The following is a 25,596-nucleotide window of genomic DNA, read 5'->3' as shown; positions in this document are numbered from 1 at the left end:
CAATGTGTGATCATGAAAGAAAAGACCTCTTAAAAATAACAAGGAACCAGGAAGTAGCAATACAAAGGCTAGAAGATGACAAGAGGATCTATAACTTAAGAATAAAAAACATGAGCAAAGAAGCAGGAGTAAACACAAATGAATTACAAAGGCTATTCACAGAAATAATTAAGGAAAACTTCCCAAGCATAGGAAAAAGAAATGATATCCAGATAAATGAGGCATATAGAACTCCAGCCAACTACAGCCAAAAAAGATCTACACCCAGACATATAATAATCAAGATCCCAGAAATTCACCACAGGAACAGAATATTAAAAGTTATCAAAGAAAAGAAACAGATTACGTATAAAGGAAAATCCATCAAAATAACAAAAGACTTCTCAACACAAACTAACAAACCAAGAAGAGCCTGGAGTGAAATAGTCCAAGCCCTGAAAAAAAATAAACTCCAACTCGGATTGATGTACCCTGAAAAACTCACTCTCAAAATTAAAGGAGAAACAAGACGTTTCCATGATCATGAGGAACTGTGCGAGTTCATGACCACCAATCCAACCCTACAAAAAATACTGAAGGACATTCTAGAGAGAGATAGAAAAAAATGCCAGGATTCCAGCAGCCATGGCAGAGAGGCCCCAATGAACAGGGCAGACAGTGGAATGAAGGAAAAAAGTGGACAAATAATAGCAGAAAAATAGAATAGCAGAGATGAGGTAGAGAAGGTGGGCTATAATCTCTAATACAGACAGCCTTGGTACACTAACAAAAAGAAACACAGGCAGAGTAGATGAGGAGGCAGGAGCCATCAAGATGCTCTGAATAGGAAATATACTTAACCGGAAAGAGGGTTAATAAACTGAAAGTCAAAGATGAGAAAACGATGCTCTATGTGACAGGGATATTTGATAACTGATATTTGAGCTGAGTGTCTGCAGCTGTGCACTTGTCTCGCTTTTGAGATATCTCTGGCCTGTACTGGCCTCAGCCAGGACCAGTGATTCGTAGAGGTTCACTTACTATGAATCAACTCCCATTGACAGGCAAGAGGCCAAGGCCTAGGACAGACTCACAAATATAGAAAGCCAACTAGTTAATTTTAAATGCTGCACAGAGCCTCTTTGTAGTGGTCTCCAACACCCAGCAGAATGAAATTACTTATCCTTTGCACTCCACAAGATGCCAGGCTTTCTCCAAATGCCACAGCCCCTAGAGAACCTCTAGTTTACCATCAATACCATTATCTACCCATAGAACCAAGATTTCCTAAAAATCTACTATATGCCAAGCACTACTGCAGACACTAGGACAACAGTAAGGAGCCTTTGTTTATACAAATACACACTATACTGCTGTTTAACTTCTTTTGGTCCTTTAACTCCCAGAATGTAAAGGTGTTGAACGCACTATCTCTCAACTAAATTATAAACACCATGAGAGTAGCATAAAACTTAGATGCTAAATATAATTATCTTAAAGAGTTTGGCAACTCAAACATATCATAGGATCAGTTCATACCCCCCATTGCTATCAGTAAAAATGAAACCAGTCATCATGCTTGCAAACAAAAAGAGCCAACCAAGTGTTTGTACCTAAATTCTTTTTCCTTTGTGCTTCTGATAAACCCACTGGAAGTACCATTTCACCTTTTCCCTCCCCAAATTTCTTTTCTTTCTATCTATACTCAGCTATTCCCCCAACTAGTGCAAATACAACATTCATTTTCTTTCTTTCTTTCTTTCTTTTTTGTTTTCTGTCTTTTTCTTTTTTATCGGTACCGGGGATCGAACTCATGACCACACACTTGCAAGGCAGGTGCTTATGCCACTGAGCTAAATTCCCAGCCCCTAACACTCATTTTCTATCTAGGAATATTTGTGCTAGAACTTAGTAAAAAGAAAGAAAATTCAACACAAAGGAAAATAAGCTACAAGTTACAAGAGAACATTGTCACAGCTCAAGTGAAGTACAACCTCTAACACAAGAAAGAGGTTCAAGCACACTGTTATGGTTTGGATAAAAAAAATGTCCCCCAGAAAGCTCATATGTTCAGAGGATGGGTTTTTGGAAGGTGATTACATCATGGGGCACTAACTTCAAAAACAGATTTATCCAGTGATAAGTTCAAGGCTGAATGGGCTGTTAGGAGGTGGGACCTCGAAGCAGATCCCTGGGGGCTTGCCTTTGAAGAGTTACCTTTCCTCAGCCTTTCCCTGCCAGCTCCTTCCCATATGCAATTAGTTGGGCATGATGTCTGCATCTGGGAACCAACCTACTATGGACAAAACTTCTGAAGCTGTGAGTCAAAATAAATCTCTCCTCCTTTAAATTGCACATATTAGGCATTTTGTTCCAGCCAAAGGAAACCAAGTAATACACTGAGGATCTTCAAGATTCCCACCAGTTCATTTTCATTTATTTTAAAGAGACTAAAACACAATAAAACCAATTGGAACAAACCAGTGTAAGAGACACAGGCCTAAAAACATTATAAAATCAACAACAGATACCATGATGCCTTTTGATGTCTTCAAAATAGCTGCAGATAATTTTGGACATAGTAAAAATCAAACAGAACAGAAACAATAAAAATAAGACAATGAATTCCACACTTCAAACCAAGCCAGTAGTAAATCCAAAATTGCTACCATAATGTACCTTGCTATCTTTGAAAGAGCTTCTCCTGCCATTGGATTTGACATAATCAAAGCAAACAAGAGAATAAAACCGAATCCAATAAAGCAATGGAAATGATATAGGACTTCAAAACAAGACCATAGGGAATCGATGGCTACAACCCTCAGAAGGAGACCACCCTAGATGCCACTCTGCGTACCACTATCTTTTGAACCCATGATCCCACCACTGGCCCTAGACCTGCAATGTTAGCGAAGCACCAAAGCATCACAGGCATCCAATTGCATTTCACCTCCATAGCTATCACAGCCTGTATTTCTCTGGATATGCCAGTCTCTTATGGAGGAAGGGGGGGGTGCAGGAGGGATGAGGCGGGTATTCCATACCCCAATGTGGGCTGGTACTTCTTGTTTGCCAGCCCACATGCCTTAAGGGGTTAGGGTCTGTCTATTCCCAGTCAGGTGGGGCACCATGCATGGGGATGCTTCCCAGACTGGGTTTGCTGGCTGATATGTCCTTTGTTATCTCTACCCCCTGTCCAGGAACAGCGCTGACTCATGGGGAAAGGCTGGGGTCAGCTGCTCCAGTGCAGTGGGACTCCATGCATGGCGCTGCTTCCCACTGGATTTGCTTGCTGATCTCCCCACCAGTTCAAGACAAAACAAAACAAAAATTGAAAAAACCCAATTAGGACTTGAATTTCAGCACATGCAAACATACACATTAATAACTCTACAATATGCCGAGCACTATTCAACATCACTGATGGGGAGAATTCCTTAGCTGTAACATGGCATCCCACGATACAACAGAAACCATCAAAAGGCTCAATCTCCACACGGCTGTCACAGAGAAACCCTTTCTACTCTTATACCACATGGGCAGAAGCCACCAATATAAAATTCTAGACAGAGTTCCCCCAACTGCTCTGTGTCCCTACTTTTGGAAGATCAACTGAAAATGCATGGTTTCTTCATGCTAGACCATGAAAATTTTTTTCATTTTACGGAACTGGCAAATACAAAGGTGTATATATATAATTTACTACATACTGCTTTTGATACATATTCATTCTTACATGGTGTCTTACGTTACAGCACATTACACAAGTTCCTCAAGGGCAAAGGCCATGCCTTCCATACTGTACCTCCTATAGCACAGTATTCAGCACATATGGTCACCGAGAACAAAATAAAATTATACACTACTACTACCATTCCCCCCCGCCCAATTCCCTGCTAGACAAATGGCTGCTTGCCTCACTTTTCAACTTGTGATTCCTAGGCAGCTGGGATTGTATACTATATTCACTTATCTCCTTGAACAGTTGAAACTAAAGCATAACTAGTCAAGTCACAGGAACATAAATCTTGATGCAACTAAATCTAAGCCTCATCTTCTCAACCTATAGAAGCAAAAACATAATTTTGAAAGTCTTTCATTCAAAATTAAAATACTTCTGGAGACATGTCAAGAACTGAGTTAGGCCTTGATGGTACTGAACTAAAAGTCATGGTCATTACCTAGAGTTAACGGAGTCCAGTGATAATAATTTGAATTTGTCTACCATGCTTCTGTACCCAGCCAGATGTTCACTGTAGTCTATCTACCTTGGTTATTAGGTGCCAGTATTTCATGTGCTTGCAGTATGTGAAGTGATAAGAAAGGAAAGGAAGCAGGGGATGCCTGGGACTGTGGACAAGACTGTCAGAAAAAGAAATGCTAAAGATGGACAGGAGAGACAGGTTGCTCCTGCCCATAAAGTGCCATGAACTACTTTTCACTTGAGAATACCATAGATTTCTAACTATTATCTGGAACTATTAATTGTTTTCATGAGCAAAATAAAGTGGACGTATCCTCACACATCAAGAATCCAGTTTTTCTCATTGTGTGTGTGTGTGTGTGTGTGTGTGTGTGTGTGTGTGTGTTTATTAGGAAACCAACTCAGGACCTTGCACTTGCCAGGCCTGTACTACTGCCACAAAGCAGCCAGTTTATCACATTGAATATTAGATGACAGTCACTTCTGACAACTCAATAAGCCAAAGAAATAAGTATCAAAGTAAAAGAAAAAAGAAATATGCAAAAAATCACTTTATTCATTAATTTATCTGCATTTTCTACTTCTCATCTTACTCATGAGTTTACAATAAAATAGACAAACAGAGAGGTAGCTTAGGGGTGAGAAACAAGGGTACTTTGTTACCTTGATATAAGTAAAATAGATAATTAGCCTCTACAAAGCTAAGAATTGGTTGTAAAAGTTTATGTTCTTAGACAACAGGATTTTAGAGAAGGATGTCTATAAATTACCCTGAAAATCTATTTCATTTACCATGTATTTAACATGTTACCATTATCTGTTTAGACAAGGATTAGTCCTGAAATGAGTAAAATCTGCTGCATGGATGAGGTACTGTTAAAGAAACAGTAGGCCACAGGGAATGATTTGCTGAAATAGTGAATTAAATACTGTTACAGGAAAAGCCTTCACTTTTATTTGAGTCTACAAAATTCAAATCAATCAACATTAACCACTGCTTATACATAACCATTTTTTAAAAGAGATTAGACATTTCAAATTTTATTTTAAAGAGAACAAAACAGAACAACATGAAATAGTAAAACCAATTAAAGCAAAACAATTAGATCAATACAGGACTCTAAAACAAGGTAACAGAAAAATCAACAATGGCTACCAAAATTCCTCATTATCTCTAAAATAGCTGTCCACACCTTAAGACATGATAAAATCAAGTAAAACAGAACAGAATAAAACCAATCAAAGCTTAAAATGAAAGTGATATTAGTCTTCAAAACAAGATAAAGGAGATCAGAAATGGCTACCATAATATATCTTGTTAGCTTCGAAATAGCTTCCGTATCATGAGTTTTTGTTTAAATTTTCACTTAAGATTGCACAGTAGGTAGACATATACTTGGAACCTACATTCTTCAATGTCCTTACTGACTTGGAATCCCCAATCTCCAATGTATGTACTCAGTGAAAGTATTCTTGGATTTCTTATTCACACCATTATTCCTATTCTGGGGAGAAAAGCGTGCATGCACACACACACACACACACACACACTGCTATCCCCATAGAACTTACAATGTTATGTTATCTCCTCCTACAGTATAGCCATATTAGCACTGCTACAGTACTAGTAATCCTATTTGTCTGGTCAACTAACTCTCCAACTCTCCAGAAAATTTCCTGCTTGTACACAGCAAGAGATCTCACAGCTTTGTTAAAATTTGTATCTGTCTTAATATTCCTTTCCTCTGGCTGAAGGCTAGCATTATTGCTCCTCCAAATGTGAAGATTTCAGTTAGCACTCAGAACTCCATGTTCTCCTTTTCAAAAATTGGACACTATCTCATTTTCTTATAGAATCAAACTATGTCAAATAGTTTTTAATTTTTAAGTATGTTCAAACCTGTTGCCCATTAAACACATTCCCAACCAGTGCATTCATTCTCATTCACAGCTAAATTTGTAGAACTTTTAAGCCTTTATTTCTTCCCTTCCCACTAAACTTTCAACCTGTTTCTAAATTTTACCTAAGGCTGTCAATAAGGTCACTGGTGACTGAGAGTACTGAAACACAAAGGATATTCACCTTTCATCACCACCAACACAATCTAAGGCTCCCTTCTTGCTCCTATGATGCACCCTTCTCCCAATCTTCCCATTACTTCTCCACATGCTTCTGTCTTGTAGTAGTCTACCATTCTCAGTTCAACCATTATCTAAATAAATGACTTCCAAGTCTATAGTCCACATCTGCCCACTGTTGGTGTTTCTGGCACAGTAAAAGATCAAAGTATAACAGTAAAAAGTAACCTTTATTCCAAGGACGTGGACAGGAGTCCATAACTATAGGCAGACTGGAACCTTGGGTATGGGATATATATATATATATATATAACCTCTGTCTGGGGGTGGTGCTTAGGGAGGGCATTGATGATGCGTTAGGAGTTGATTGGAACTTTTTTTCACATGCCCTGGAAAAGGAAGAAGGAAGTTGTAATAGGGGAAGGAGGAAGTGACCTTAAGGTAAACATCCTCCGATTCCGTCTCCCACTGCCAATCCTGTAACTTATTCTAGGCAAAACTTCATTCCTGTCTTTTTATTGTTAGGAACAGGGTGAAGTCTTTCACTCTGAAGAGTGCTGAAAGGGGGCACCATCTTTTGGGTTAGTAAGGTTGATGGGATATCGTTGATGTCCATGTGGAAGCTGGTACCAGATGTTTTAGCCAGGACAACTTTATCATTGGTAATGTCTGCATCCTAGATTAGAAAAACAAAGAGACAAGGTGCTATGAGGAGGCAGGCACTATCAGATTTAAGGACCCAAGAGAGGTAGAAGGAAAGGTGTCTTTGATTTAAATATGCTATTCCATCAGCGCACCGTGAGGCAGAATCTGAAAAATAACTATGGGGTTAAGAGGAGTGAAGTTACCCATCTGAAAGGGTAAAAGTTAAAAGTGTAGGTAGGTTGGGCTAGTCTTTGGTCTAGGAGTTGAGCTGAAAAGAATAAGAAGCATGAGAAATATAAGGCCTGATGATTGAATCATATTCAGGAAATTACGGCCCAGGGGTGGGGAGGGCTGTGGCTGTATCACTATATAAGGAACATAAGCACATAGATCTACAGGGATCTCACGTTTAACTAAACAGCTGAAGGTAGAGAGAACATGAAGATGATTTTATGCATGATCTGGGAGTCTTTAGGAAAGACTGTCAAGATTCCTGCTGTAAAAAAATACTTAATAGAATTTAAGGGATTAGGAACCAAATTGGATAACAAAACATGAATTAGCCCGAGAGTTGTGGCTGTGAGGCCCTGGTGAGATGGAGATGGGTGAGAGATAGCAGATGAGATGATCACTCAGGATGGTTAGATTCAGGGTTGGGAGGGTACTGCTTAGCTTGAGTGATGTGGAACCAGGATGGCAGTCCAGCAACTTTGACCGCTGCTGGGGTTGCCAAGAAGACAGGCAGTGGTCGCTCCACCATGGTTGTAATCCTTGGAATGATTTCCTGTGACAGGACTTTAGTAACTATATCAGCAGTCTCCCTGATTGTGGGAAAGGTTTCTATCAATCCTGAAAAGTACAAACAAAGGTGAGAAGATATTAGAGAGTTTTGTGGCAGGGCATATGTGTAAAATATCTACTTGCCAGTCCTGGCCAGAGATGTATCTGCGAAATTGATGAATAGGAAAGGAAGCAGGTGGTATGTGTCCCTGACACATACTATATAGAGATGACATATGTAAGTTGTTGAGACCTCAAGAGTGTCTCAGTCAGTCTACATAAACACAAAGGAATGAAAAAAAAGGCATTTTTGAGATCTATGACTGTAGAGTGAGTGGTGGAGGAATGGATATGAGAGAGCATGATGTAAGGGTTTGGCACCACTGGGTGGATTGGGGTAACAGCGTTATTGATTACCCTAAAATCCTTCACTAGACGTTAAGAGTCACAGGCTTGAATACCAGAAGAATGGCAGTATTACAGGGTAAATGGGTAGGTTCAAGAAAACCATTGTCTAAAAGGTGCTTGATCATAGGTTTAAGTCCCTGTAAATATTTGGGAGCTATGGGATATTGGGGAATGCAAGGAAAAACTGAACGGTCCTTAAAACAAATTAAAATAGGCATGGCATGGGTAGTGCGGGTGGGATTGGAGGTATCCCAAACTATGGGATCGACCAGCGAAGAAGGTAGGGGAGGGGATGGCTTTGTGGTACACTATGAGAGTGGCTGGAGGACAAGAGCTGTAGAGAGGGAGAAAGTAAAGGAGAATTTAAGCTTTTGAAGAAGACTCCTATCTAAAAGGGGTGTGGGACATGTTGGAATTGCTAGGAAGTTATGGGTAAAGAAGAGAGTCTGGAACCTGTGTGGAATAGGCCCTGTCTGCAAAGGCTGCATAGGTTGGCCATCAACACCCACTATAGAGACTGAGCTTAATATAATGGCCTGAAAACTCAGGAAGAACACTATACATGGCCTCTGTGTCCACAAGTACAGAGAATGTCTTACCTAAGACCTCCAGAGGGACTTGGGGCTCTAAGAAGGATACCTTAATAAGGTCATTCATTTGTCATACACATATTTAGATTTCACAATTTTATAAGTACCTCCTGTGCTGTTATAATGTCTAATGCCATCTGATTTTTGGAGAATGGCCTGTTTTATTAATTTTACCTTTTTATTTAGGAGAGAGATCAGCTGTGGTGTCAGTTAAGGCCAGTTGAGTATAGTTAATTATGGCCCCAATATGCATCATAGAACATTTTTCGGGAAAAGGTCTCATGGATCCCAGTAAAAGGAATCTAAAAAGAATTTAGTATATGTATTATGATGCCTTGGGGTTTGGCACCTTTTTGTCAAGAATAAACTTTAATCAAAGCATGCACACTCAAAGTATAAAACATATAATCAAAGCATGAGCAGTAGGGCTGATGGTTAAGTTTAGAAGCTGCTTTTAGGTTATAGCAATTGGAACTCATTGGTTCTTAGGTCCTTTGTGGATGGATATTACATAAATTTTTGTTTAAAAATTATCATTTGATGACTTCATATTGACTTGATTTGAATCTCTTGGCTGAAGCACAAGAAAAAGGCATATGTCTGGATCTGAAAGAAAACATTTATCATCATAAACAATCCCAATTTTATATATGAAGGCATGAATATACCATCAGATCAGCAACAATGAATAGTCATAAAAACTTCAGTTGGGATGTCTCCCATAAGGTTATGGAGATTACTGGGGCCTCTGATTAATGAACAAGAGCTGGTTAAAGTTACCAGGTGGCCACTTTTTTGTCAACTGAAGTTCTGTCCAATGTCGCCTCAGCCCAAGGGATTTTGTCTAACCAATTCTAGCATCATTTTGATCAGCTTGCAACCTAGGTGAAAGCATGTTTTTTTTAAAATCTATAACCCAAATAAACCTTGATTAAATGATCTGAAAATGTAAAAGAGAAGGGAAAAAGATCGTTGAGCTCAAATAAAAAGGAACAGTTGTTTACAGAGCAGGCAAATGGACAAACAATGTGTTCAGTATGAACAGACTGGACAAAAAGACACCTGTGATGAGCGAGGAAAGTCCTTGTGGCATGCAAATTAGTGGTGGCAAGTAAACAGTTTCAGAGGAAAAAATAGGTAGTTCACAGGCAGGGTAGCTTGTCCTGGGAGGGGCTCTCAGGAGCTAACGCACTCTGCCCTCTGAGTCATGGCACCATGATGTTAGTGTTTTTGGCGCAATGAAAGAGCAAAGTATAAAAGTCCAAGGACGTGGAGAATAGGCATGTGAGAGAATAGAACGTGACCATAGGCAGTCTGGGTTCCTCTGACTGGAACATGGGAATGGGATATATATATATATATATATATATATATATATATATATATAAAACCTCTGTCTGGGGGTGGTGCTTAGGGTGGGCATTGATGACAGGCGAGGAGCTGATTGGAACTTTTTTCTGCGTGCACTGGCAAAGAAAAAAGGAAGTTGTAATAGGGGAAGGAGGAAGTGACCTCCAGGTAAACAGGTAAACCTGATTCCGCCTCCCCACCCCCCACTGCCAATGCTGTAACTTACTCTAGGGCAAAACTCTTTTACCCACATCTGAGGAAAACTGCCACACTGGCAGTATAAACACCTGCCTCTTGGAAAACTCAAAGGCACATCACATTCATTATATCTAAAATTAAACTCATGCTCTTTTTGCCCACTAAAACTTACTTCTTTCCAAGTAAAAGATACTACCAACCATCTTGCTACCAAAATCCTAAGGAATCTTTAGAATCATCTTTGACATGTTCCTTTCCCTCACCACCACAGGCAGTCCATTAACAAATTCTATTTTGTCAACTAAATCTTTTCACTCCATGAACTTTTTTTCACCTCCATAATCCCACTCCAAGTGATCACTGCAGATAGTTACAACAGCCCACTTAGAAGCCATCACCATCACCTCACCTCCACACGGGCACACACAAATGTTTTTCCTTGTGTGTATTACAATGCACAAGTTCCTTATCTTTATCCAATCCTGAAAGTGAAACCCACAGCCTTCACTCTGAGCTACACCTGGACCCCTTTTGAATGTTTTAAATCCTGAAACAGAGTCTCACTAGGTCATTCAGTTGCCTAGACTGTGCTCCAACTAGTAATCCTCCTGTCCTAAGCCTCCCACAGTGTTTGGATTACAGGCATACACCACCATACCAGCTAATACCTTACTGCTACTAGAATTTAAAATTTTTTAAATTAAACAACACATAAATAACTTAATTACATGTATTCCTTCCCTATCTCATTCTCACTAGAGTGTCAACTTTACCAAGCCACAATACAAGCTTTGTTTACCTTCATTGCCCCAACACAGTGACCAGCATGTAGCATATACTCTGTAAAAAGGTTTACTGAACTATTTAGTCTGAAATTCATTTTATTTGGCAAACACAAAATAACTTACAAATCTCAGATCTAACTTTGTATTTATGTTCTTGCTTTCAAAAGTTGAAGCAGTTAATAACCTATTTTAAAATATGTAATTCTGAATCTTCCATATATTAAGTTAATGAAATAGAATCTAATTCTAATGACATTTCACAGCTGAAACCATCAGATTGTCTGGCATGGTGGCACATGCCTGTAATCCCACTACTTGGGAGGCTGAGGCAACAGGATCATAATTTCAAGCTCAGTCTGGACTCCATAGGTAGCTCAAAGTCAGCCTGACCAATATAGCAAGACCCTGTCTCAAAAAATAAACAAACGCGGGGCTGGGGACTTAGCTCAGCGGCATAAGCGCCTGCCTTGCAAGCAGGCAGTCATGAGTTTGATCCCTGATACCAGTAAAAATACAAAAATACAAAAAAAATTAAAAAATAAAAAAAATAAACAAATGCTAGCCGCAGGACTCCATTTCCAGCCTGGCAGAGCTTTCTCTGGCTTGGGGAATGTGCCACAGCTTCCTGCCAGGAACAGTGAGGTGGGCCTAGCCTCGGGGGTGGACCTCTCTCTCTCTCTCCCTCTCTCTCAAACACAAACACATGGAAACTGAGTAACGCACTCTTGAGTAATCAGTGGGTCACAGAGGAAATTAAAGAAGAAATTAAACAATACCTACAAACAAATGAAAACACAAATACAACTTACTGGAATCTGTGGGATGCAATGAAAGCTGTCCTCATAGGAAAATTTATTGTACTGAGTTCCCACATGAGGAAAACAGAACGAATACAAATAAACAACCTGTTGCTATACCTCAAACATCTAGAAAAAGAAGAGCAAGTCAAGCCCAAAGCCAAAAGAGGAGAGGAAATTATAAAAATCAGAGCAGAAATCAATGCAATAGAGACTAAAAAAAAATCCAAAAAAAAAAAAAATCAAAGAGTTGGTTCTTTGAAAGAATAAATAAAATCGATAAGTCCCTAGGCAACCTTATTTTAAAAAGAGAAGAAAAAGCTCAAATTCATGCGATAAAGAATGAAAGAGGCGAAATCACTACAGACCCTATAGAAATACAGAAGATCATCAAGACCTATTTCGAAAACCTCTACTCTCAAAGGTTTGATAGCACAGAAGAAATAGACAGATTTCTAAAAGCATATGAAGTACCAAAGCTAGTTCATGAAGATGTAAAACTGCTGAATAACCCAATTTCTATTAATGAAATTGAAATGTAATTAAGTCCTTACCTACAAAGAAAAGCCCACGCCCAGACGGATTCACTGCAGAGTTCTACAAGAAATACAAAGAAGACTTAATGCCAACACTTCTCAAACTCTTCAATGAAACTGAAAGGGAAGCAATCCTTCCTAAATCATTCCTAGAAGCAAATATTACTCTAGTACCAAAGCCTGAGGACTCAACTGAAAAAGAGAACTACAGACCAATCTCCCTAAGGCACATAGATGCAAAAATCCTCAATAAAGAATTGGCAAATAGGATGCAGCAAATCATCAAGAAGATCATACACATGACCAAGTGGGATTCATCCCAGGCATGCAGGGATGGTTCAACATATGTAAATTAATAAATGTAAATCCATCATATCAATAGACCCAGAGGTAAGAATCACATGATCATTTCTATAGATGCAGAAAAAGCTTCTGATAAGGTCCAACATTTATTTATGATAAGAACCTTGCAAAAAATTGGAATAGATGGTCTTTACCTCAATATAAGAAAGGCCGTCTATGACAAACTAACTGCCAGTATCATACTAAATGGCCAAAAATTGAGGGCCTTTACTTTAAAATCAGGCACAAGACAAGGATGTCACTTATCACCACTCCTATTTAATATAGTACTGGAAACACTAGCCAGAGCAATTAGACAAGAGAGAGAAATAAAAGGCATAAAGATAGGAAAAGAAAAAGTTAAATTATCATTATTTGCAGATGACCTGATACTCTACATAGAAGACCCCCAAAATTCCATTGACAGACTCCTAGATATAATAAATAAATTCAGCACTGTGGCTGTATACAAAATCATTACTCAAAAATCAATAGCATTCCTATATACTAACAACAAAATCAAAGAGATAGAAATAAGAGAAGCCATACCCTTCACATTAGCTACCAAAAAAATGAAATATTTAGGAATTACTCTCACAAAAGAAGTGAAAGACCTATACAGGGAAAATTATAATACACTGAAAAATGAAATTGAAGATGATCTCAGAAAATGGAAAGACATCCCTTGCTCATGGATAGGAAGAATAAACATTGTGAAAATGGCCATTGTCCAAAACTGTTATACAGATTCAATGCAATTCCGATAAAAACACCATCAACATACCTCATAGATCTCAAGAAATCACTCCTAAAATTCATCTGGAGCGAGAAGAGACCTAGAATAGCAAGGACAGGTCTGAGCAGCAAAGGCAAGGCAGGAGGCATCACAATCCCTGACTTGAATTTTTACTACAAAGCAACTGTAGTAAAATAAACATGGTACTGGAATAAAAACAAAGCCGAAGATCAGTGGAATAGATTAGAAGATACAACCACAACTACAAACACACTCAACCACCTTATCTTTGATAAAGGGGCCAAACATGTTCACTGGAAGAACTACAGTCTCTTTAATAAATGGCTCGCCATATGTCATAAACTAAAACTAGACCCATGCCTATCACCATGTACTAAAATAAAATCTAAATGGATCAAAGACCTAAATATTAAAACAGAAACACTAAATCTATTGGAAGACAAATTGGGTAAAAACCTTGAATACATAGGAGTAGATAGAGAATTCATGAACAGGACTCAAATTGCATGGGAAATACTTCTCACAGTCAATAATTAGGATCGCCTCTTATTAAAAAGTTTCTGCACATCAAAAGAAATCTCCAACATAGTGAAAAGAAAACCCACAAACTGGGAAAAAATCTTAGTGAACTGGCCCTCAGACAAAGGACTTCTGTCTGAAACATATAATGAATTAAAAAAAATCAGACCCCCAAAATTCAAAGACCCAATCCAAAAATAGGCATCTGAGATGAATACACAATTCTCAGTGAAGAAGCACAAATGGCAAATAAATACATGAAAAAATGTTCATCATCATTAGTCATTAGAGAAATCCAAATTAAAACCACACTGAGATATCATCTCACTCCTGAAAGAATGGCCAAGTTCAAGAAAACCAACAACAACAAATGTTAGAGAGGCTGTGGGGGAAAAGGAACTCTCCTGCACTGCTGGTGGGAGTGTAGACTGGTGCAACCATTGTGGAGGTCGGTCTGGAGATTTCTCAGAAAGTGGGACTGGAAGCCCCATTTGACCCAGCTATTCCACTCCTAGGCATATTCCCAGAAGAACTGAAAGCATCATACCACAGTGATATATGTGCACCCATGTTTATAGCAGCACAATTTGTAATAGCCACATCTTGGAAACAACCTAAGTGTCCATCAACTGAGGAATGGATAAAAAAGTTGTGGTTTTTTATTTTTTATTTTTTGTCTTTTTCCTTTTTATTGGTACCGGGGATCAAACTCACGACTGCCTGCTTGCAAGGCAGGCACTTATGCCGCTGAGCTAAATCCCTAGCCCCAAGTTGTGGTATTTTTATACAATGGAGTACTACTCAGCTACAAAGAATTATCACATTAAGATATTTATAAATAAATGGACGCAGCTTGAGACCATACTCGTGAGATAAATCAAACTCACATGTATAAATACCAAATAGTTTCCCTAGTGTAAGAAATGATAAGAATACATAAAAGTGGTAATCATGATTCCCAATCATACTGGTTTGAAGCCATATAATGTTTTCACTCATTAATTGGAATGGTTTTAATCTGGGTTGTTTGATTTTATTGTCTGTGATAGTACGAATAGCAATTTTGAAGAAAACAAGACATCATACTAGCTAGTTCTGATTTAATATCATCTTGTGTTGAAGTTCCATCAAGCTGTTGTTCGTTGGTTTCCTAGGTTTTAACATGTTGTATCTTATTATATTTTACTATATGTGATAGTATAAACAAAATCTTTTATAGGCAAAGAGATAATACAGAAACTGTTGTTCGTTTTCTGTTAGCTGGTTCTAAATACCCCGTAAGTCTTACGTTCTCTTGAATGGCTTCACACTGTCTTAATATGTTTGATGCTATAGTATACGAAGTTATACTCAAATAATTCAAGGAAAGAGACACTGGTGACTACTATTATATCAGGTTATCTGGTGGTGAAACACAGTGATGCTTAAATTGTTCAGATCTGACCTGTGTTGGTCTGTTACTGTGTCCTCTTTTATCTCAATCTCCCACTTTTTAAAATTAATTTATTTTCTTATTTTTTAATTAAGGGAAAACTAAATTTAAAAATAGCAGGATATATTATAGTAACATTTTTTGTTTTCCTATTAACCTGATTTAAACCCCAGTATTGCTCTCCCCATCTTGTTCTGTCTGATTTTACCATATTCTGTTTTGTTGGATAGTATGAAGTTTGAGGGTATAGGCAACCACTTTGAAGGCAATAAGATTTACTCTGATGCCCATTATGGTTTCACTATTATCTTCTTTTGAAGTCTTGTAAGGTCTCCAGTGTAGGTTTTATTGGCCTTCTTCTGTACTGTTTTGTTCAATTCTATTATACTGATGATATGGGCAACTCTTTTCAAAAAAGCAAGAGGCATAATGGTAATCATTTTTGATCACCTGGTATTCTATTTTTGCATCATATACTATGTCCATCCTTCTGTTCTAACTGACTCTGTTTTGTTTTGTCACATTTGGTTTTATTCTCTTTAAAAAAAAGTAATAAGAACTATGGGAGTAATAAAACCCAAAAAGTATAGTTGTTATTGTAAAAAAGAGAGGAAAAGAAAGTGGCCTAAACGATATAACTGCATGTATATTTAAGTGTGTAGGATATAAAAACATATTACTGAGTTTTTTGTTGGATCATTGAACAGAACTGTCTGCAATCTCACTGTATGAATGTCCACTTTGTATGCTTTAATTTTGTAATTTGAACAACTGTTTCTAAGATGACAATATGCAATCTACTAACTAGTGATTTCTTACTGTATATTTTTTCTTGAAATTCTGTATTACTTGTACCCTTTTACTGCTTTTTTTCCTTTTTAAATAAAAAAGTCAACACACGATCATTTCCATGGAAAATAACTGACAGCAGTTCTTTTCAATATTCCTAATGTCCACAGCTATAGAGAGACATTTCTTAAACACACATGAATAAAGAATAGCAACACAAATACACACAGAAGACTAGTAACACAAGTAGGTAATATCCTATCACAGTTAAGTTCCCTGAGAGAGGGAACTCATTCTAAAACACTATTTTGTTGGGGGCCCTGGCCGGGTGATATGAGGCCTGTAGGAAAGAGTGAAGCCTGAGCTAGATTACCCCTCCCATCGAGTGTGCCAAGATGGCGCTTATATCCTGCTTCCTGCTTAGTAAACAACACACCCTGTAAGACAGTCCGCCCAGCAACAACTGCCGTTAGCCAATCAGCTTGCCTTGCCTACTTTAATATGATTGGACACTGTATCCTTATATATACTGGTGCCACCCTTGGGGAGAGGCAGAATAGGAAGGAGAATAGGAGAGAATAGAGTAAGAGAGAAGAAGCGCAGAGAGAAGCACGCAAGGAGCCGCGGAGGGCGGACCAGAGGAGGCTTCCCTCGGGCGGGATCGGGGATCCCGGAGCAGGCTGTACGGAGAGAGAGAATAAACGGAAAGGTTGTCCGCCAACAACTCTTGTCGTGTGCTTTTCCTGCCGGCCGGGATCGACACCGACAATTGGTGGCCCGTACGGGGAACTGATCACCCCCGAGACGAGGCGGACAACGCTCCAGTACTGCACTGCAGGACAGGTGAGTAGGGGATAAACCTGGGCTCTGGGTGGCGCGCACCTACAGGGCTTTTTAGACTCCCCTCAGGCTCACGTGTACGTGGCAGACTAGCCTCACACGGTGAGAACAAACTTCTCAGTGACAGGCATGGGCAACTTACCCACTAAGAGTTCCAAGTCACTGGTAAGAGCAGTGAAAGACCTGCTCAAGATTTCAGGCATATCAATAAGTTCCAAGACACTTGCAGAATTCCTCCAACAAATAGATGAGGCGGCACCCTGGTTCCTGCCGACGGGACATTTGTCCCTGCCTTGTTGGGAGAAATTGGGTAAAGATTTAGAACGAGCAGAAGCAGAGTGCCGGCTTCCACTTTCGGTTCGGCCGCTCTGGGAGATGATTCATTCCTGCCTCAAAGGGGAGAGGAACGGGGCTAAAGATAGCGCGGACGGGCTCTCTCGGGCCCGCCGAGCTTTTGAGGGGGCCCGCTCGGAGTCCTCCCGGGAGGGGTCCGTCGCAGGGAGCGTGCGAGGGCGCTCGCGAGAGCGAGGCAAGAGAGAGGCGCCCCCTGCCTCGGATTCCTCAGACTCAGATACCTCGGAGGGCGAGGACAATGAGGTAAGTGACTCCCCTAATCCCTTCGCAGCTTTACGTAGAGATCTAGTCAAGATGCAGACAGACCTAAAAAAGGGAAAAGAACTCTTGAGCACTCCCCAACGGAAGGTCATAGAGCCTTCCGCGCCACCCTGGGGGGTCCCAAACGCCAGTTCCTATGGTGAGATGGCAGCCTGGGGCCCACCTCCGTTGCCACCCCCATGGAGGGAGTGGCCTGGACCGTTGTCACATGCAGAGCCGCCATCTTATTTGCCTGGCGACCCGCCATCTTGTGCCCTAAAGGCTGGTCGGCCATGTTGTAAAGAGGCGCCATTTTGTGATAGGGAGAGACAGTCATCTCACAGGGAGACACCATCTTGTGAGAGAATACCAAGGTCCCAAGAAAAGTACTTTCGTAGATGGACATTTAAGATGGAACAAATCCCCCATGGGGCAAATGAGTACGAACAATGTGGGTTCTATCCGGTACACCTGGCGCAAGGCCAGGGACCCAATTACTGGGAACCACTGGAGATTAAGCAAATTAAGGAGCTCAAAACTGCGGTTGCCACGTTTGGCCCTACTGCTCCTTACACTATAACAATGTTGGAAAATCTGTCCGCCGGTGGTTTCCTGACACCCAGTGATTGGACCCAGTTGGCTAAAGCCTGCCTGGCCCCCGGGGCTTTTCTGGACTGGCGCGCCTGGTATACTGAGTTTGCTGCCGAGCAGGCCGAGAGAAATGCGGCTAGGGGCCATAGGGGACAAAATGAGGACATGCTTATGGGTAAGGGTCAATATGCCCAAGATCAAACCAGATTCCCTCCAGGTGTATATGAACAAATACACAACATAGGTATTCGTGCCTGGAAGCAGGTAAACAACACAGGAGCGGCCTCACAATGCCTCTCTAAAATTGTTCAGGGCAACGCAGAACCTTTTGTGGATTTTGTGGCCAGAATGCAAGAGGCAGCCGATAGGCTCTTTTCAGATCCGATTGCTGCTGCTCCTCTTGTTAAACAGTTGATCTTTGAGCAGTGCACCAAGGACTGCAGGGCAGCCATAGCGCCCCACAAGGGTAAAGACATAGAAGCTTGGATCAAGATTTGCAGAGAAATAGGAGGGCCACTGTCCAACTCAGGCGTGGCTGCCCTTTTAGCTGCCGCTTTACGACAGACAAGGCCTCAGAAGGCTAATGACCCTGGTAAGCCCAGGGGATGCTTCCAGTGTGGGGATCCTAACCACATAAGAAAAAACTGCCCCAAGACTGGACGGGGGGAATTTATACCCAGAAGACAGGAATCAGACAAACAAACGGGGACCTGCGAAAGGTGCGGTAAAGGTTCTCACAAAGCAAAAGATTGCAGATCAGTTTTTGATGCCCAGGGAAACCGTATTAGTGGCAGGGAGATTCCGGAGCCAAAAAACGGCCAGAGGGGGCCCTCCCTACGGATGGGCCCCCACCCCCTAGACAGGACAGCACAAGGTGGCAGCCCCCCACAAGGGCTACCCCTGGGTCAGCAGGCGTGGACCTCTGTGTCGCCTCCAGACTCCTATTAACACCCGATATGGGCGTTCAGGTGGTCGGGACCACCTTCAAAGGACCGCTACCTGAAAAGTCAGTTGGTTTAGTGATTGGACGGTCCTCCACAGCCCTCCGGGGCCTTACCGTGATCCCTGGAGTTATAGACTCAGACTACACAGGAAACATTAAGATTATGGTACAATCTCATGTAGGGACCATGGTGATTAATGAGGGGGATAAGATAGCACAACTTTTATTGCTCCCCAGTCTCCATGAGAGATTCCAGTCTAGACAACGGGTTAGAGGGGATCAGGGTTTTGGCTCCTCTGGAGAAATTTTTGAAGGACTTCATATGACTCTTGATAAAAGACCCATGCTCTCGCTCAGGGTTAATGGTAAAAAAATAACAGGACTCCTGGATACAGGGGCAGACCGCTCCATTGTCTCCAAGAAAGACTGGCCTTCTAGCTGGCCTACCAATACAGCTGATAACACACTCCAAGGGTTGGGGATGGTGGCTGCCCCCCAGGTTAGTGCCGTGACCCTGCCTTGGTGTGATGAGGAAGGTCACCAAGGACATTTTCAACCTTTTGTTCTACAGCTGCCGATATCCTTGTGGGGAAGAGACATCCTCACTCAGATGGATGTCACTCTTACATCCACCTGTTCTCCCCAAGCTAAAGGCATACTTAGAAATCAGGGATATGTCCCTGGCAAGGGCTTGGGCTCTGCCCTGCAGGGCCGGACATCTCCCGTATCTGTAGAAAAAAGGAAAGATAGACATGGGCTGGGTTTTTCCTAGGGGCCACTGAGAAAGTTCTCCTGCCCACTCCAATTAAGATCACTTGGAAATCCCAAAATCCGGTTTGGGTACCTCAGTGGCCCCTACCCAGGGAGAAGCTTTTAGCATTAACCGAGATAGTCAAAACCCAGTTTCAGGCAGGGCACATAAAGCCATCAACCTCCCCTTGGAATACCCCTGTTTTTGTTATTAGAAAGAAATCAGGTAAGTGGAGGCTGCTCCATGATCTAAGGGCAGTCAACGCGCAGATGCAACCCCTGGGGGCGATCCAGAGGGGGCTGCCAGCTCTCTCGGCCATCCCTCAGTCCTGGCCAGTTTATGTTATAGATCTTAGAGACTGTTTCTTCTCAATCCCCCTGCATCCAGAGGACACCCATAGATTCGCCTTTACCCTACCCACCATTAACCAAGAAAGTCCTGATCAGAGGTACGAGTGGGTCACATTACCCCAGGGTATGGCCAACAGTCCCACCATGTGTCAGATTTACCTTGATTCTCTACTGGCCCCCCTACGCGAGGCCTTCCCCAGAGTTAGGTGTATTCATTACATGGATGATCTGCTGATCAGTGCAAAAGATGTAAATAGGTTAGAGGATATGCTAGGCCAACTGGTCAAGGCCCTGAGAAAGGCCAATTTACATATTGCCCCTGACAAGATTCAGGGAGGAGACATAGTAACCTACTTGGGTACCAAAGTCTCCCCTACATCGATTTCTCCACAGAAGGTAACCATCAGAACAGATAATCTTACAACCCTAAATGACATGCAAAAGTTATTGGGAGATATAAATTGGATCAGACCTTACTTGCACATCCCTAATTCGGACTTAAAGCCCCTGTTTGATCTCCTGAGAGGAGATCCGGATATTGCCTCCCCTAGAGAGTTCACCCCAGAAGCCAGAGTTGCTCTAAAAAAGATAGAAGAGGCCCTAAGCAAAGCTACATTACAGAGAATTGACCCAGAACAGCCTTTTGAGGTCTGCTTGTTGCAGACCAGTTCTCAGCCCACGGCAGTGATTTGGCAGAAAGGACCACTTCTGTGGGTGCACCCTAAGGTTTCACCTGCCAAGATTATTGAACATTACCCGGAAACAGTTGCTTCCCTGGCTCTGGAGGCACATGGTAGAGCCATCCAGCATTTTGGCTCCACGCCTCACGCTATTCGGGTGCCTTATACCGCTTCTCAAATAAAAATCCTGACTGCTTGCATAGATACTTGGGCCATCCTGAGATGTGTTTTTCTTGGGGAGATAGACAATCAGTTCCCCAAGGACCCTATACTACAGTTTGTTACTCAACATCCGGTGATATTTCCAAAAATCACCGCCCCTGCACCCCTTACTCCTGCAACAACGGTCTATACTGATGGGTCAAAAACCGGGATAGAGGCCTATGTGGTCTCAGGTATGCCTCCGATCAGCATACAATTTGAACCAGATCAACCACAAGTGGTAGAGTTACAAATTGTACAAACCGTCCTCGAGAAGTTCCCAGGAGCCCTTAATATTATCTCTGATTCAAAATATGTGATCAATGCCATACAGGTCCTTGAGACTGCAGGCCCAATTAAGCCAACCTCCAAAGTGACTAATTTGTTTCTGTCTATCCAGACATTGCTCATAAATAGACACAACAAAATATACATCACTCACATAAGAGCACATACACGCCTACCAGGGCCCATGGTACAGGGCAATGCGGCTGCTGACGCGGCCACTCACCCGTTGTGGATTTTCAATATGTTATCTCCAATAGAGCAAGCCCGTCAGTTCCATGACAAATTCAATGTCAACGCCAGGACGCTAGCCAACCAGTACCACATCTCCAGGGCTGACGCGCGGGACATCGTGCGACTGTGCGGCTCATGCGCCACACACACGCCTGCCGTATCAACGGGGGTTAACCCCAGGGGGTTGATCCCTGGCGATACTTGGCAAATGGATGTCACACACATGACAGAATTTGGATCTCTTAAATATGTCCATGTCTCCACGGACACCTGTTCTCATATTATATTCGCGACTGCGGAGACAGGCGAAAAGGTGTCTAATGTGATAAACCATTGCTTGGCGGCCTGGGCCGCATGGGACAAACCAAAAATATTAAAAACTGATAATGGACCAGCCTATATAGGCAAAGCCTTTAATGAGTTCTGCAAAAAAATGGGGGTTCAATTAAAACATGGTATCCCATACAATCCCCAAGGTCAAGGAATCATTGAAAGGGCTCATAGAAGCCTTAAAGAAATTCTACAAAAACAAAAAGGGGGAGTAAGCCAGGGCCTGCCCCCAAAGGCACGGCTCTCCATGGCACTATTCACATACAATTTTTTGAACCTGAACAACAACAACCACTCCCCGGCTATGGAACATTGTAATCCATCTCCTAGCAATAGGAGATGGGTGAAATGGAAAGATGTCCTGACGGGACAATGGATGGGCCCGGATCCAGTAGTCAGCTGGAACCGAGGTGCGGTTTGTGTTTTCCCACAGGAACCAGGAAGAGAACCATTGTGGGTTCCAGAACGGCTGACGCGCGTAGCGAATCCAACGGAGCGCAATGCAGGGGACACTCCAAAACTCAACGGCAACGAACAGCCTGGTCAAGATCGGTCCGACCAGGATACTGCTGCTCGACCGAGCGATACCGTATGACTTCTGGAGCACAATAATGATTATGCTCTCTATAGTAATTGGTTCTCTTTTAGGGTACGGCGCAGCCAGAATGGCTAGGCCACGCCGCCTCCCGGCAACCCCTTTCCTCCTGGCTCTGATGCTCACCACCACCACTGAAATAGGAGCAGACCTGGTATGGGCGGCAATACACCATCCGCCAGCGCTGGCCATGATTTCTACTACAGCCCCCTCTCTCCCAAAGCTGTACGCAAAAAACTGCTCCGCCAGATTGCCCTGCATACCAGATATACCGCTAACCATCAAACCCATACGTTTTGACCTCCCCATCACTAATGATGTGGTCATCTTTTCCACTGTTAGCTACCCCTCATGTCATCTGGGATCATGCATAGGCTTCCTGCCCTTTTTTATAAAATGGCACGACACCTCCCTGACGGTAAAGTTGTCCGCCCCATTTCTGTATCCGCCTGAATGTTCGGGTAAACACGCTAGCCAACTAGCCTGTAGACCCCGAGCAGCCATGCACACCCGTCCCGATTTTCCCACATGCCCGTACCGTGTATCCCCAAGCCGTAAAAGACAGATGGTGGATCTGTCACAACTTTCGTGGCAGCCCTGCACTGTCGATGGCGTGGGAGTTACTTATCTAAACATGTCTTGGTGGTCCCGGTTCTCTCTTCCACGCAGTACAGACATACTCACTGTGACTGGGTGGGAGTCACAGCGACACCAATATTTTGATGGCGCTGTGACTTGGTGGGAGCCCTACAAGGAAATAAGCAACAATTTGGCAACAAGTTTCCCCTTCCCCCTTAATGAAAATTGGTTATGCCTCTCCACGGGAGCCTGCATGGACTTAAGACCTGTGCTTGCTATTAACGCCTCTGCCTCTAATGGAACCACCAATGTCACCCTTAACTCTGAGGCCGCATGTGTAAAACCGCCCTACTTATGGGTGTTCTCTGTTGACATCACCTTCAAATGCAGTAACCAATCTTGTTTTACAGGGAACTGCTGGAATGGGTCTTTCCCGTATGCTATGCTGGCTCTTCGACCCCCACTGATGTGGGTTCCCTTTAACGAATCTGTTTGGGTTCATCCCGTCTACCAACAGGACCAGCTACCCATGCTCAGGCATAAGAGGGATTTTGGGATCACAGCGGCCTTGGCAGCACTGTTCGTGACTCTGACTGCAACGGCTGTGACGGCTGCCGTTGCTCTGACTCAGTCCACGCTGACGGCGCAGGCCTTTGCCAATCTTACAGACACCACCTCCTTGGCGCTGAGGGAACAGCAAGAAGTTAACCTCCTCCAGCACAACGCCATAATGGCACTACAGCAACAGATCGACCTAATTGCCCAAGAAGTCCAAGGACTTTGGGAGGTGGCTAACAATTTGTGTGACGCCAGATGGGCATTCACCCAGTTATGCGTTACCCCCATTCAGGTTAACCGTTCGGCCTACAAGCAATTTCAGGATTATGTTCTCACCACCTACAATTCCTCCTTTTGGAATGCTAGCGTGCGCCTAGATATGACCATCCGGCAGCTAGATCAGATAGAAGTACCTATACTTACAGCCTCCTTTTTTGATGATGTCCTAGGCCAGATAGGCTCTTTCTTCAAACCCTCATCACTTCTTGTGTATGGGATCATTCTTGTTCTCATGGTTGTCGCTCTCGTGACCCTCAGGTGCCTGCGGTCGATAAGGACGACCCAAAAGACACACATGGCACTGATGATATTGCTGGCCCAGAGTCAAGGGGATTCCACTCCTAGTGCTTTCTGGGCTCAGGCCAGGAGGGCACGACTCCAATGGTGATTACTTAGTTCCTCAGTGTCACTCGGCGGACCCCTTCGTATCTCCCCCAAACATCAGCTCTAAGAGTTGAGTGGACAAGCCAATGACGGGTAAGACGGGAGAAGTTCTCCTGATCAACCTAAGACAGGCTCCACTCCGATATACTTGGCCTGTAAGGCCGAGGGTCCCTCCGGGAGTAAAGTTAATGGCATTGAGATGCGAGACCAAGGGTACTGCACTGCCATCCGCCTCAAAGGTTGGGGGGAAGACAGGAATGAATGTCTATATGCATCCAGGTTCGGTTCACAAAAGCCTGGCCCTGCGAAAAAATGAACCACTCACCTTGAGCATGGTCCTGGGCCAAGGATATGCACAAAACAAGGTGATGCACAGCAGGGTATAGACCTCTACATTCTCTCATGCCTCGGCCTACAAAGTAGGCCCACTCCTAGACACCTTAAATGGACCCACAGACCACTCTATCTTAATAAATAAAGAAGGGGGAGATGTTGGGGGCCCTGGCCGGGTGATATGAGGCCTGTAGGAAAGAGTGAAGCCTGAGCTAGATTACCCCTCCCATCGAGTGTGCCAAGATGGCGCTTATATCCTGCTTCCTGCTTAGTAAACAACACACCCTGTAAGACAGTCCGCCCAGCAACAACTGCCGTTAGCCAATCAGCTTGCCTTGCCTACTTTAATATGATTGGACACTGTATCCTTATATATACTGGTGCCACCCTTGGGGAGAGGCAGAATAGGAAGGAGAATAGGAGAGAATAGAGTAAGAGAGAAGAAGCGCAGAGAGAAGCACGCAAGGAGCCGCGGAGGGCGGACCAGAGGAGGCTTCCCTCGGGCGGGATCGGGGATCCCGGAGCAGGCTGTACGGAGAGAGAGAATAAACGGAAAGGTTGTCCGCCAACAACTCTTGTCGTGTGCTTTTCCTGCCGGCCGGGACCGACACCGACACTATTTGTTTTAAATTCACAAGGAAGTAAATTCAGAATATTTGCATTGCACCACAAATAGAGGTATCTCTTCTGTTCTTTCAGGCAATACTCAGAAAATGTTTCTCAAACTACGTGAATAAGAATTCCTGAGGATGATTTCCACAATAAAGATCCCCAGGGTTCCAAATCCCTCATTCTCAATAAATGTATCATAATGCCCAGAAAGTGGTGACTACACAAATAATCACTTAGCCATGCTGATACTGGCTAAAGTAACCTGCT

The 25,596-nt window shown here is 42.6% G+C and overlaps 1 protein-coding gene and 1 pseudogene across 1 annotated transcript; one reads left to right on the top strand and one right to left on the bottom strand.

Annotated features, from left to right (window-relative positions):
• LOC100714246 (NBAS subunit of NRZ tethering complex-like) overlaps positions 1 to 25,596 on the bottom strand; it is a 188,411-nt pseudogene that overhangs the window by 149,822 nt on the left and 12,993 nt on the right.
• Positions 16,506 to 25,289, top strand: LOC134474764 (uncharacterized). Its single transcript, XM_063243364.1, has 2 exons — positions 16,506 to 17,033; positions 22,423 to 25,289. The coding sequence occupies exon 2, from the start codon at positions 22,490 to 22,492 to the stop codon at positions 24,386 to 24,388; it is 1,899 nt and encodes a 632-aa protein (XP_063099434.1). The 5' UTR covers positions 16,506 to 17,033; positions 22,423 to 22,489; the 3' UTR covers positions 24,389 to 25,289.

The sequence above is a fragment of the Cavia porcellus genome, unplaced genomic scaffold (genome assembly GCF_034190915.1).
Source record: "Cavia porcellus strain 051 isolate PalLab524CR breed Dunkin Hartley unplaced genomic scaffold, mCavPor4.1 scaffold_38, whole genome shotgun sequence".
In the NCBI taxonomy this organism is placed as follows: Eukaryota; Metazoa; Chordata; class Mammalia; order Rodentia; family Caviidae; genus Cavia; species Cavia porcellus.
The sequence above is the reverse complement of the archived record's forward strand: the minus strand, read 5'-3'. Positions and strand labels throughout refer to the sequence as shown.

Coding starts and splice junctions, on each gene's coding strand:
- LOC134474764 (XM_063243364.1), top strand. CDS start 22,490: ATGCAGGGGACACTCCAAAACTCAACGGCAACGAACAGCCTGGTCAAG.